Raw genomic sequence first — 15,169 nt, forward strand, 5'->3', positions numbered from 1 at the left:
TGATGCATGGATGGTGGGCCACTATGAATCTACCAGAAATGCGCTATTATTGCATCAAGGACATGTGGAAGAATGCATCCACAAAACAGCAGCGGGAGCAAGCTGCCAATCTGGAGAGGCCCAACATCTACAAGGTGGAAGAAAGCATAAGAATATGCTGAAACAGACTGGGACTTTAGAAATCATATTGTTCTAACTTGTATTGTTTCTTGTTTATTCAGAATCAGTAAAATCAAAGTGCAACAACAAACTTCAGTGTGGCTGTGACTCCTTGGTGGGTGTTGTTGGAGTAACTGGACACGAGAAGAGGTTAATTTCATTCGTGAGCATAAATTACCCCATTGATGAGCTAATCTCAGGTGCATGGTCAGTAGAGCCAGTTGCTATGGCAATGCCTTGACTATATCTGTGATCAATGTATGTCAGCTCAGTAGTGAGTGGGTAAGTCTGTCTTGAGTCTATTACTTGTCCAGTGTTACATCTTGAATTGTTAAGAGTTATTTAGAGCAACAGATATATTTTGTACTTGTATATATCTGCATTTGCAAAAGTCGACAAGCTGTAACTTATTTGTCTATATCTGCATCCAGAACTGAGCCTTATCTTCTGCAGCATTAAACTATCTGAACCTTACTTGGCTTCCATGTGGTGACTGGTACTGGGAGCAACTTCCACTGCATGGCTATCTCACCTAAGATCACCAACATGTATGTTGTTTCATTCACATACCCCACTGTTCATGAACAAAAGGCAGGAAAATCTTTAATTTTTGCAAGGCATCGTAAGCTGGTGGTTATCTATTCCACTCATCCAAAACCTAGGAAATGAGGAGGCTGCTATATGCTGAGTTCAGACCATTGGTCCCAGGGCCAGCCTACTCATGAGGTGGGGTGAAGCAACCACCTCGGGCAGTGGAAGCCCCTAAGGGCACCCACTATCTGCCCCACCACCCATTTCCCATGAGATCTGGCTGGCAATCAGTGCTGGTGCTGGAAACTGCAGCCACTGCCACTTCGCAGGGTGGTTGGCAAGGCAGGGTGAAACAGGACGTGGCACCCCTGGTTAGTCCATCTAGCTCATTACTGCCTAGTCTGACTGGCTATGCCTCTCTAAGATTTTCATGCAGAGGATGTTCCCAGCTCTACCTGTGAAGGTAAAGGGACCCCCGACCATTAGGTCCAGTGGTGGCCGACTCTGGGGTTGCGGTGCTCATTTCGCTTTATTGGCCGAGGGAGCCGGCGTACAGCTTCCGGGTCATGTGGCCAGCATGTCTAAGCCGCTTCTTGCGAACCAGAGCAGCACACGGAAACACCGTTTACCTTCCCACTGGAGTGGTACCTATTTATCTACTTGCACTTTGACGTGCTTTCGAACTGCTAGGTTGGCAGGAGCAGGGACCGAGCAACGGGAGCTCACCCTGTTGCGGGGATTTGAACCGTTGACCTTCTGTTCAACAAGTCCTAGGCTCTGTGGTTTAACCCATAGCACCACCCATGCCCCTAGCTCTACCTGTAGGCTGAGCCAAAGATCTTATGCATGCAGAGCAAATGCTCTGCTACTGAGCTACACTTCATCTACAAAAACAAAACAAACAAAGCTTCTGCTCACAGCTTTGTTACCTTAATATGTCAGGTGTATGAATAATACACCCCTTTTTTCCCAGGACTACAACATCACTATTTCTTACTTTGCACGTTTTTTAAAATTAAGTTCATCTAAAGCAGTCATTTCCTTGGGCATTACAGAAACAGAATGAACTTGTACGTGAACTTTTTATCAATGACATTTCCTGTGCTTCCTATCCACGTATTATTTATTGACTTCATTTTAATCTCAAGCTTTCCTTCAAGCAGCCCTAGGGCAGCATACATGCTTAGCATTCCCTTTCATGCTCTTGTGAGGTAGAGGACAGGGCTGAGAGAGGAAGTTTCGTCATGCAGTGGGCTTCCTAGGGAACTCAGTTTCCCTTTGTCATAATTTGGCGCTCTAACCACTGCACCATTCTACAGTGAAGGCAAAAATGGTCTGTAAGCCACTAAAGAATAATTGACTGCTGGCTGTGCATGGAACGGAGTGTGTCTTTAGTTCTTTGTGGGGTGGGTTTTCATTCCAACAAAGTCAAGTGACAAATTAACCTCTTCCCACCATTTGGGAACAAGCCCCCAGACAACTGTATTTACATATTTTTCATTAATCAGAACTAACAGAAGAATGGCTTATGCAAATATCAGAGTATGAATTGCTTGCAAATAAATGAGTCTATGTAACTAGCCTCTCTCCCCTCTACACCTGTTCTGAGCTCATTTATTCACACAGTGCTATCACGTGTCTCTTCCATAAACAAGTTATTCTTCCATTTGCACAGGCAGAGCTTAGAATCACAGAACTGTAGAGTTGGAAGGGACCACAAGGGTCATCTAGTCCATCCCCCGTGCAATGCAGGAATCTTGTTGTCTAACGTGGGGCTCAACCCCACAACTTTAGGATTAAGAGTCTCATGCTTTGCCAACTGAGATTGTCACTTGTATTGTGCAACCCCCTCTAGCTCAAGATATAAAATAATTCTTCTGTGAGTGAAAGGAGACCTTTAGATCCATCCCAATATTTATTTTTAAGGGGCTTTGCGGTAACTATAGTTACATGCCCTGATTCTTTGGGAGATGGAATAGAGTAAAAACACAAGAGCGCCTCACTATTTTACAGAAGGGATTCAAGTACATACCATAACTTTAGGTTTGCATAATTAAAGAGGGTTAAAGTGCAATAAGACCCCTTTTAAAAAGAACAAGATTTTTGTGGTTTGTAATGTGATGGGGAAATGCTTCAAAAAGTGTGGGAAAAACAAATGACCAAGTGAACAACGTGCAAGCAAACCATGATGAGTGCAGAATAATCGTTGTCTCATAATAGCCCCACAAACACACCAGAACAAATGCTCAATGGAAGACAAGATATGATATAATCTAATCTCCACATAAGTTTTGCGGAAACAAATCAGGATGAATAAGGGATACATAGGTTGTTTAGAGAAGCCCAAAGGCTGAACTTCTGCAACTGATTGTTTGCTTAATCACCGCAGGAATCTGTGGGACATCAGTAGTAATAAAACTAGGATGCATCAGTCAATACGTATAGAATCAGCCGAACATTTTAGGAAATATCAAGCTCTCACAATTCAAATTTAATGTTTCAATTAATCCTGCATCCATCCAGCTGGCCTAAGAGGAATATAGGATGGCAACGTAAATAAACGGTACATCTGAAAGCAGCCCTGGTTTGGGAAGTTTTTAATATGTGACATTGTAATGTATTTTTAATCTTTGTTGGAAGCCGTCCAGAGCGGCTGGGGAAACCCAGCCAGATGGGCGGGGTACAAATAATAAATTATTGTTATTACTGTTGTTGTTGTTGTTGTTGTTGTTGTTGTTGTTGTTGTTGCTATACCCAAATTTAAGAAACTTTGCATTCTGAAATCCATGAATGCTTTGATAAACAAACAAAAAGTTACGAAGAAATTAACCCAAACATGTGATGAAAAGAATGGCCATTATGTGTCACAGAATGCTGTTAGTATACTACAAACCTTTTATAAAAGATTGTTAAGTGGTTACTTTTGCTGCCAAGGATAAAATCACACAAATGATTTATGCTGCCACCTTGTGGCAGAATCAAGTATCTATTGTTTAAAACTTTTATGCAGCATTTCCTTTTAGTAAAACAGAAGTAAAACAAAGTCATTTATCTATTGGCCATGATTCAAAAGAGTTATGTGTCCTTGAATCTAATCAGTGGCGTAGCGTGGGGGGTGCAGGGGGGGCCGGCCGCACCGGGCGCAACATCTGGGGGTTAGGGCAAATCCACGGGTTAGGGGGCGCAAATCCACGGGTTAGGGGGCGCAAATTACTTGCCTTGCCCCGGGTGCTGACAACCCACGCTACGAAACTGAATCTAATAACTCTGGAGATGGTGCAATGCCAGTGTTTGTTTGTGACAGAATCAGAATCTCTTTCTTTCTTTCTTTCTTTCTTTCTTTCTTTCTTTCTTTCCTTCCTTCCTTCCTTCCTTCCTTCCTTCCTTCCTTTCTTCCTTTTCTCTCTCTCTCTCACACACACACACCATTTATGAACATAAGAAGAGCCTACTGGATCAGGTCAATAGCTCATCTAGTCCATCATCCTGTTATTACAGTGGGCAACCACTCCATGCCTGCAAGCAACACCTCAGCACAACAGCGACCTTCCCAATGGGAAACTTGCTTGTGCAACCAAGCCACCTGGCTTCAGCTCAACCAGATGCTGAGCAGCTTGCTTTCCTTTGCCAATGAACAATTCGGAGCACACTTTAAGGCAGGGGTCAGCAAACTTTTTCAGCAGGGGGTCGGTCCACTGTCCCTCAGACCTTGTGGGGGACCAGACTATATTTTGAAAAGGAAAAAAAATGAACGAATTCCTATGCCCCACAAATAACCCAGAGATGCATTTTAAATAAAAGGACACTTTCTACTCATGTAAAAACACGGTGATTCCTGGGCCGGATTTAGAAGGCGATTGGGCTGCATCCAGCCCCCAGGCCTTAGTTTGCCTATCCATGCTTTAAGGCTTCTGATTGTGCACTGGCAGCTGTATCTCTGTCAGGTGCAGTTTGAGGAAAATGCCCTTCAAGGCCAAATTTGAATCCCTGGAAAACCAAGTTTGGTCTGCAAGCCATATGTTCCCCACTCTCGACTTAAAGCGATAAAAAAGAATAAAAAATATCTACACACCAAGGCAAACCAATTCTATATACAATTCAAACAAACATGCATATATTTTCTTGTTGCGCACAATTTATGTTGTTTCTGTTAGTCATGGCAAAGAGTTAAGAATAATGGAGGCCCCTCTAGTTTCTGCTCTTGTACTTGCTTTTCCCTAAATGGGAGAAAAATGCATTGCAGTATTTGGGCTAGTAAAGATTCTGTGTTCAAAAATCTCCCAGCAACTGGGAAAATAGGAACACATCCCTTGGGGGGGGGGGGAGTTTAAAAGGGAGATACCTGAACTGTAAAGTTTTTTAACAGAATCCATTAGTTTCTGAATATAGAAGCAATTTCAAGCTCAGCAGAAAACTCAGTTTTACTGTGTTTCAACGCTACAAATTACTTGTCTTTAACTGTTAACCAGACTTGGCTGCTGAACTGAAAAAGGAGCGATAGCAAACTGGAGTAAAAGATTTCAAATCATATTCACATGATCCTTACAGAAGCATTCAGAGCCTTAGAACCTAATACAGTGGTACCTTGGTTCTCAAACTTAATCCGTTCCGGAGGTCTGTTCCAAAACCAAAGCACGCTTTCCCATAGAAGTAATGCAAAATGGATTAATCCATTCCAGACTTTTGAAAAAACCCCTAAAACAGCAATTTAACATGAATTTTACTATCTAACAAGGCCATTGATCCATAAAATTAAAGCAATAAACAATGTACTGCAGTCACATAATCAATCAATAAGTAGCTGAACTGGGTTCCACACAGTCAGAAAAACAAAACAAAAAAAGAGCCACTAAAACAAAAACACAAAATAAATAGCAAAAACAGACAGACCTCAGCGTAACACTCAAAACGGAAGTGTGGCACTCAAAACAGAAGTATAACACTCAAATAGGAGCATGTTCGACTTCTGAAAATGTTTGCAAACTGCCACACTTACTTCCGGGTTTGCAGTGTTTGGGTTCCAAGTTGTTTGAGTACCAAGGCGTTTGAGAACCAAGGTACCACTGTATAAACCTAATGGTACAAAGTGCTGCTCCCTGCCCCAATTTATCTTGGACCACGCCATAGGGAAGCAGAGAAGGCTGATGGGTGTCAAGGCTTCTAGGCTTTCTGATTACATCACAGGTATGCACCAGGCCATCGTGCAGCCCTGTACTAGGGAGGAGTGAAGTGTACAATCTTAGTGAAGTATCTTAATGAAGGGCTCTAGCTCAGTGTTAGATCACATGCCCGGCATGCAGATGGTTCAGTCCTCCACATTTCCAGGTAGGATTGGAAGAGCCTCTTGCCTGAAGTGTAGCAGAGCTGCTGCTGACCAGTGTAGACAAAATTGAACTAGATCATGGGTAGGCAAGCTAAGGCCCAGGGGCCAGATGCGGCCCAGTCGCCTTCTAAATCTGGCCCGTGGACGGTCCAGGAAACAGCATGTTTTTACATGAGTAGAATGTGTCCTTTTATTTAAAATGCATCTCTGGGTTATTTGTGGGGCATACAGTAGGAATTCATTCCCCCCCCCAAAAAAATATAGTCCACTTCCCCACAAGTTCAGAGGGACAGTGGACCAGCCCCCTGCTGAAAAAGTTTGCTGACCCCTGAACTAGATGGACCAATGGCCTGGCTAGAAGCTTACTAGGTTTCTATACTTAGGAATTTGCCTGGTCTTGCAAGGTCTGTGACACACTCTTCACCAAATACCCAGCATGGAACTCTATTCTGCAGAATGAGTGCCCATGAGTGTACACACATCCAAATGGAAGGAAACACTCACAGTGCAGTGATTCAAGTAATACGTTCTCTTTACCATCCAATGGTGAATTCATTCAAAACAATACATATCTCTGTATAAAATATTATCATACGGATGCATTCACACTACCTGTATCTTGGGTGAATGATTGCATAGATTATGGGATTGTAGATCGCAGAAGCTTTGGCAATAACAGCTGGCACAGATTTAGAATATGGGTTTAAGGTCTTGGCGTAGCTAGAAACAAGAAAAAAACACAGCATTAAAATACAAGGGTAATAACTAAAAGGACCAACGCATACAACGAAGCACAAAATAGTTTGAATATTTCCTGACTGATGTGAGGTTGAAATGCTGTAGGGTGGAGGGCCACATTTGTTTTTTTTTTTTCTTCTTCCTGGTATTAAACTTCAGGATTTCTGCGAGAAGAGCAATTACTCCAGAAGTATGAAAACATGCCCAATATCAAGTGCACTCTAGGTGTCTTTTATTATTCTTCTTCACTGCATATCACATTATAGGTTCCAAGCAAAAGACGGTAGGCATTTTGCAATTGCTTGCAGCATTCTGTTTTTGAATCAGAATGTGTGGGTTATTACATGCACAAGCAATTATCTACAAATCTGCATAGGTGAGGGTGGACATTTTTATAGGAAAACAGGCAGAAAATCAGATACTTTAATGTGAAGTAGAATGGCGCATCACACTCCATTTTCTCTGCAGGAATATTCCGGGGGGGGGGGGTGGGAATTCACCTCTAACTAGGTGTTTACTCTAGCTTCTGTATACAGTTGTACACCCCACTTATGCAGGGGTTACGTTCCAGGCTCTTATACAATAAGCAAATATCGCTTAATTGGGGAGCAGCCTCAAAACACGCTTTAAAAGCCCTTTCTGATGCTCTCTCTCCAATCCGGACCAAAAACACTGTATACAAAAATACTGACAACTAGAATTGAAGCTCTGGGGCTGGCTGGAGGATACATGGAGAAGTGGCAGCTGCTGTTGCTGCTGCGCTATTGCGAGCATCAGCTGTTAGGTGGGGAGGCTTAGCAGCCTAAACAAAACTCTGGTGCACCTCCCGTCTCTTTGGGGCATCCTCTGCCATCACTGACATCCTCTTTGGGCTCCAGGGAGGGTTTCCTTGTGAGCAATGAGGACTCTCCAGGTCTCTCCCACCATCCCCAGGTTTGAATCTAATTATTCATTTACTTCCTGGCACCATGCGTATATGCGGTCGCACGTGAGTCTATTACGCCTAAGTGGGGGGACACTTGTAAAGATGTTTAGCCTTATAGATGGTAGCATTTATTACAATTATGCCTCATTCACAGAGCAAACCAGAGAGGAAAAAGTTCTTATGTTCCTCAAGGGAACTGAAGTTTCAGGATGCATTGCTTACACACACATAATCCTTATCCACCCTTGACTGAAACTGCTTCATTGGTGGCTTGCCACTTACCCTGCCCACGCAATCAGAGTGACACAAGCATATGGGGACCAGGACAGAACAAACACCACAATAGCCACAAAGGCAATTTTTGCTAACTTCCATTCACTCTTCACTGACTGCGAAACATTCGACTTCCGGTTATAGGTTGATCCTAACTTCTGAACGTTCCTATGAAAGAAACAGCAGGAGGTATTTTAAGGAAAAGGCACTTCATTCAGCGTGCGAAAGGCATTACTAGCAGAAAATGCAATGGTGCATAGCTTCTCTTAAAACAGCACTTCAGAAAAAGAGGCAGAGAACGTGTATGTGTGTTCTCCTAATTATATTTAGTTCCCCTCCCCAACCTGATATACTGGTCTCGTGAACTTTTGTGAGATAGCTTACACTGGTAGCAGCTTTTGGGTGGATGAGAGCAGGACAGGAAGTACAACTTATCGCTCCTTCCGTTCCCTACATTCTTCGTAAGGTTTGTAAAGTGGCTCTTACACATGGTGAGATTTGCATCAAAAACATGCGCACCTCACAATGAAGAGGGCTGCAGAACTCTGGAGTATTGCAAAAGATGCAAGCAGAACAAGGAATTGTTATATACATATTTGCACTATTCCAGCCTAGTTCTATGAAGCTGGGATTCTTCCATATTTACAGAAAATGGTTCAATGAAAAGTATTACCTAAGTTCCTTTGTATTCACATTCTCTTAGACCGATACAATAAATATACCCAACCAATAAGTCCAAACACCTTTAAAAAGACTGCCCAATTAAGGACAGACTTCTAACTCCTGGTAGGCAACAGCAGGTTTCAGTGGAGTGGCAGAGACACCATCTCATCCAGACACCACCACCCCACTGCTCATGCCAACCAAGGTAGAAGAAGGTGGAGAGGAAGGAAAGTGTGCATGTTTCCTGCACCCAAACAAGCCTGGATTGGGCCCCTCACCACAGTTTGCTGGTAGCTAGACCAGTTTGGGGTCCAGCAGCTCCTTGGCTGACTCAGGTCCACCCACTTCCTGACTATTCCTGACAAGGGTTCTGCTGACAGTAGCTTCTGCCCATCTGTGTTTTGGGCAGTCAGCAGAGGGATGTCTGCTGTAGAGTCTCCCTGCTGGTAGAGCCAGGCACAGCCAGGCAAAGGGGACACCTCCAGAAGTCTCATCCATACTCCCTCCATTACAGCAGATCAGGAATTTGGATTGCTCTGCCCAAGCCAAAAGTCATCAGGGGCAGAAAGGAAAGTAATTTCCATAAAATAGATATCTCTTGCCATTGATCCTCCTCTTCCTTAACAAAGTCTTGAAGCCATAAGCAGCAAGTTAACTGTGATTAAAAAGAAGAAACAACCTACAAAATAATTATCTATTTATATGAATACTTTTCAGTGCTCTGCTTACCTGCCAGTACTTCTAATGGCCAGAAACATGAATAGATAGCAGTGGAAGATTATTATCAGAGGGATAAAGAACACAAAGCAACATAACATCATGGTATAACTTCTGTTTGCTGGAGAATAGGATACGTAGTCCCATGTACAAGATATCATCAAACCTTCAGGTATATAGGAACCTGAGAATAAACATGATTATTAATACAATGCATAAATAAGAACAGATGCAGGAGCTTGACAATTAAGAAAAAGCAGCACTACTTCATAGGAGACTGTTATAGTCTGCTGCAGTAAACGTAACAAACAATTTTGTGACACTATTAACTTATTGTGGTATAAGCTTTCAAGGGCCAGAGATCACTTCTTGTGAAAGACAGCTTCTAGCCATTTTGCCATAATAGCATAATGGCACAATGGCATAACTTAGTTGTTATGCATAGTTACTCAGAAATAGTTCAGTGGCAGTTGCTTGTAAGAAAGGATGTCGTAGGCTCAATTCTCATTGGCTGTGCCATTTCATACTGCAGACTGGCTTTCACTTTTAATCTAACTGCTGCTTTTAAATTTATTATTTGTTGTGTGTTGTTCTGATCTTTCATTTGTGAGCTGCCTGGGGAGAAGTGGTTCTTAAAGGATAAAATACAGTGGTACCTCGGGTTACATACGCTTCAGGTTACATACACTTCAGGTTACAGACTCTGCTAACCCAGAAATAGTACCTCGGGTTAAGAACTTTGCTTCAGGATGAGAACAGAAATTGTGCTCCGGCAGCATGGCAGCAGCAGGAGGCCCCATTAGCTAAAGTGGTGCTTCAGGTTAAGAACCATTTCAGATTAAGAACGGACCTCTGGAACAAATTAAGTACTTAACCCAAGGTACCACTGTAATCTTAATCAGGAGCAGCTAATATGGTGTCCTCCAGAAGCTGTTGGACTCCCAAACTCCCACCAGCATGGATAATGATCAGGGGTGATGGAAAATGCATTCAAGCAACATCTGGAGGGCACTGTGTCTACTGCCCCCGATTTGAATAAAATCAATAACGTGCATCAAATTATGCACATATCTACTAGACAGTTAGCCCCTTTGAGTTCAGTTGGATTTACTCTAAGGTAAGTGACACACAGGGTGATAGTCTAAGGCCACAATCCTACCCATATCTGGGAGTAAATATCATTGATCTCAATGGGGCTTACTTCTGAATGGACATGTAGAATCAATGTGCATGGGTTTGCACCTGTTAGCCATGCAAACACTTGTCTGAAGCTCGATGGTACATCCCCCACAAAAGTTTTCAGTCTCAGGGAGAAGTATGTTTGGTTTCTTGCTGAAGAGTTCAAGTCTGTCCTAGAAAGGGCAGTTATGATTCTGCTGTCTAAAAATGGCATGCATTCAGTCACCCAACTGGGCCTTATTAAGATCAGTTCTTATTACGAACAAATGTATTATGCACAAGTAATCAGAAAACTGCCAATCTTCCACGAGCAACCTTTTAAAATCTTCACATGGTCACGCTGAATGCTTCCTGGGAGGCAAGAAACCCTCTGAAAATGATGCTGGCAAATAGAGATAGGATCAACTCCTTTTTCTTAGACAAATTTGATAGCATTTATTAATAAGGCTGCTCTGCATGTCCTAGTGGTTAATGCCATTTTCATTATGGGTCTTTCAGGGCTTTTCTAGCAGGGGCTTTTGTTCTAAATTAAATCATAAATCACTGATTCGACAACCCTGAACTTTCAAAAAGTTATGCTGGAAATCTATCTTTCTATATCTATAAGGAATGTTAAACTGAGAGGTTAATGTGCATAATAACTGGCCATTGTGCTTCTTTATAATGATATAACAAAGATATAAATATCTTTAGTTTCCAAATATTTGTAATATTTATGGTATTAATCTGTCATATATTTACATTTATGGGTGTTACATTTCTCACTACTCCTGAGTGGCTTACAAGTAAAAAAATATAAATCAGATTAAAAACACTTATAACAATGGAACAAAATAGACATAGCAGGAACACACAGCAGAACTCAAGAACAAAATCCCTCAAGGCTTCTTCAGCTGTTAGGGTTTTCTCTCCATATACCAACCAGTGGCACCTGGTGAGGTGGGGGCAGAAGGAAGCTGAAAGCTTCCACGGAAAAGTGGCAGCTTTGGGTTGTGTGCAACTCTGCCATTTGACTGGTGCAACATCTTTCTGCTTGTGCAATGCAATTTCATTTTCTCCCCAGCAGCCTCTTGTGCACCCTCAAAATTTGCTCCAGGTGGTTGGGGGACCCTCTGAATAAGATTTTGGGGGGCATGCAAGCAGAAAGAAAAGTCCCGTTGAACAAGCAGAATGCTGCTCATTCAGTACTGGATACAACCCTGAGGAAGGGCATCACTTCCTCACTGGCATGTGCCAGCTGTGAAGGTAGCAGTGGGCGGAACAGCACCATTCTGCTGCTCCAGTCTTCATGGGATGCAGTCCATCCCTCTTACTTATCCCACACCTGACAACACAGAGCCCTCAACCAGAGTTTCTGGCAACATTGACGGCTATGCTACTAGATATATGCTGTCAGACTTATTAAATGTGGGACCTCTGTGGGATTATCCCAGTGCAAGTATCATAGAACTGAAGAGATGGAAAGGATCTTGAGGGCCATCTTACCTGCCTATCAAAGCAGCTTATATAAATATGACAATTTAATAGATACAGGTGAAAGAAAAGGAAGAAGATTCACAGGAAATGTGTTTCAATTACAGCCTGGATACTTCACAGAGCTGCAAGAAAGCTGCATGAAAAATAACTTGACACGTTGAGATTTCTGTCCCTTTTTTTTCCCCCTGCAGCTAGTGCCTTCCTGCTCTTTCCTACATAAAATCCCCTTTGATTTCCCTCCCCACTCCATTGTGGATCTTAATAAAACGATTTCCCCCTCTGCATCTCTTTCACAACTCTATTTCTATAAAGCCTTTATCATTCCATAGTTCAAATTTTTACTACAAGTTTTATGTCAATCCTACCAATGTGTGTCATTGTTTACAATAGTTTTTCAAACAGATTGTAAGGCTTCCCCCATTCTTTATTAAAGTCCTCCTCTTCCTGCTCTTCTTTCAAATAGCTACATGAAGAGACGCAGAGTAAGTCAGATTCCACTTAAGCATTCTGTTGATGAAGCAGTTCTCTTAATGAGGAACCTGAGGAACACCTACCGGTTCTGCTAGCTAGGACAAGTGTTGATATAAACCTGTTCACCTACTTTTGCCAGCTGATTAACTTTGAAAATAAGGACTCCACTACTATAAAAGAACCAGATTTCTCATTAGCAATAATGCCCTAGAAATGCTAACTGTCACCCCATTTGCTAATGTCACACATATTTAAGAAAGCAAAGACAATGCACACAAGACAGTATATACATTAAGAAAAGAGTAAGTAACGTACTCCATCCAAAGAGAGGACATACACTCCATCCCAGCGAGTAGAGCCAGACAAAGGCAATGATTATGCACGAGCGTTTCTTTGAAGACCTTTTTATAGACTGCAGAGGCTTAGTAATCACACAGTAGCGATCAACTGAAATAGCTAATAAAGTCATCATTGAAGTTATTCCAAAGAGTGCCCCACAAAAAGCATAAAAGTTACAACCTAAAACAGAAAGAAGAGAGTGCAAGGTTTTCATTTTTGAAATGCGGGGAGGGAGAAGGTACAAAACAAAACAATTGTGCATATCTTTTCACAGACTGACATGGTTGCTTATATATTTTGATGGTACTGGGGTGGGGACACTGTATTGCCTGGTCTACCTTTCACAGGCGGTTTCATTAAGAAGAAGCAGAAGGAAGGAGGAACTGACTTTAGTGACAAAAAGGCAGATATGCTCAGTAACTCTTAAAACAGGGTCAGTTTGTCTATAACAGCAAACAGATTTCAACAACCTTCTCATGCCACAAAGACAAGTTCCATGAAATAGGGAGAGGTTCATGTGCAAAACAGCATTGAAAAAGTACCTATGTCTCCGAGTATCCATTCTGTGTGCATGCTGTTGAGAAAGCAGATTGGAGCTTGAGTTGCAGACATCAGAAAATCACTTGCTGCTAAATTCATTATGAAATAGTTTGCCGGTGTCCTCAGCCGCTTGTTGCTTAATAAGCATCATCATGGTGCCCCAAAAAAGGTGAAAGAAAGCAAAACAGTGAGTTTATCTTTAATTATAATTCAGTTTATAAAATAAAATAAACCACATTTATTTAGTTTTGCTAAATAAACCCTGTCACCATACTCAAGACTCAGAGGATGAGTCCCTTACAGCACTTCAATCTCCCCACTCTTCACAAATGTCAAGGACTCCAAAATTAGATAGGACCTCTTCAACAACCCAGCCAGGGTTGTTGAGCTAACCATACCAGGGAGCTTATCAGCCTAAAAAAGGTTCAGCTGGATTTTCCTCTCCACGTGGAGAATATTTTCCTACAATTACCTTATTAGAAGAGAGCTTAATCCACTTGGAGCTATCCAAGGTCCTACTTTGGTTTGAACTTGATCATTGTTTGAAGTGAGCTTCTGACTCACTTGACTTTGCCTGTTTTGACTCCACATGCCTCAACTTTCTGGGACATTCATTCATTAATTTATACAGGTATTCTTATACCACCCCTCACTCAAACCATGTACAATATACTTGCTTACCTTCACAGCCTTAAGCATCCACAGAACAGGACACTGCAGATGCTTCAAACATAGTATCACCATGATAATCATAGTACTAAAATGTTGTAACAGAAATGCTGTATAAACTTATTCCATGCTTCTGTTTCAGACTCAAAGCACCATTAAGTTTTATACTGGATTCAGCTTAGCAGAATTTTACATATTTATCTACCTTGGGAAATGTTTCTCCCACCACATATATAGGTAGGTGTATGTGTGTGACTGGATCATTTCTGCTAACATGGAGATAATACAAGTTGCTTTTCATTGCTTTGCTCTCTCTATGCATGAAGAACTGAATGGAAATTGAACCTTTGCCTGAATGTCTATATGTAATGTATACTTACAAAGAAATTGGGGAGGGGGGCATCGACCTGAGTATGTTGTAGACATGTGTGAATCTACTTTTTGAACTGGAAACATTAGTGCAAAATTGGTAGGTTAAACTATCCCTTGGCGCAACTGTTAAAACCATCCACCATTTATTTGCCATGGGTGCTACTGGTGCATCATTTCACATTAGAATTCCTATGTATCACCTTATGCTCTCATTCACTAAAAAGATAGGGATACTCTCCCCTGGAGCAAAAAATGTCCCTGATTTTCTGAATCCTACCTGCACAGAAAATCACAGTATAAGAAAATTTACCAAGACTATCAGTAAATTATTTTTATAGACCTGCTCTACAACACTGCATTGCTTTCATACCACATTACATCTTTTCAGCAGGTAGCCTGGGTAGCTCCTGAGCCACATCTTTACAGATGCTGGCATGATATACTACTCTTTGATGTGCTTGTTTTTGACAGACCCTGCAGCGTTAGCAGGCAAAGACAAAACAGAAGAATAAGAAGGAAAGAGAATAAATTATGAACTCTAGTACTGCTTCTTTAGGTCACTAGGTCAAATCTTTCCTTGTTTAAGCATGACCAAATGTCATTACTATCTGACTGCTGCTCAGTGATCCATGTGGAATTACTCAGCGGCTGAACTCCCTTATATCTGGAAGGCAACCTAGTCATAAACAAATTAATTTTCATAAGGTACATTTGACCCCATTGCTACTACTTTTGGAACTCAAATTCTAAAATATCCCAAACTCAAGTTGTCTCTCTCCCACTTAAATAGATAT

The 15,169-nt window shown here is 41.8% G+C and overlaps 1 protein-coding gene across 4 annotated transcripts in view; it reads right to left on the reverse strand.

Annotated features, from left to right (window-relative positions):
• LOC310742250 (melanopsin) overlaps positions 1–15,169 on the reverse strand; it is a 48,429-nt gene that overhangs the window by 10,673 nt on the left and 22,587 nt on the right. For 3 of the 4 annotated variants that reach the window (XM_083571426.1, XM_083571428.1, XM_083571427.1), the window contains 5 exons: positions 13,337–13,470; positions 12,771–12,974; positions 9,342–9,513; positions 7,959–8,117; positions 6,626–6,733 (listed from right to left, as the gene is read on the reverse strand). In XM_083571426.1, the coding sequence (XP_083427552.1) occupies positions 6,626–6,733; positions 7,959–8,117; positions 9,342–9,513; positions 12,771–12,974; positions 13,337–13,470 (777 nt within the window). The remainder of the gene's footprint in view (positions 1–6,625; positions 6,734–7,958; positions 8,118–9,341; positions 9,514–12,770; positions 12,975–13,336; positions 13,471–15,169) is intronic. The other variant, XM_083571429.1, reaches the window with a different exon arrangement.

The sequence above is a fragment of the Podarcis filfolensis genome (genome assembly GCF_964270895.1).
Source record: "Podarcis filfolensis genome assembly, chromosome: 9".
In the NCBI taxonomy this organism is placed as follows: Eukaryota; Metazoa; Chordata; class Lepidosauria; order Squamata; family Lacertidae; genus Podarcis; species Podarcis filfolensis.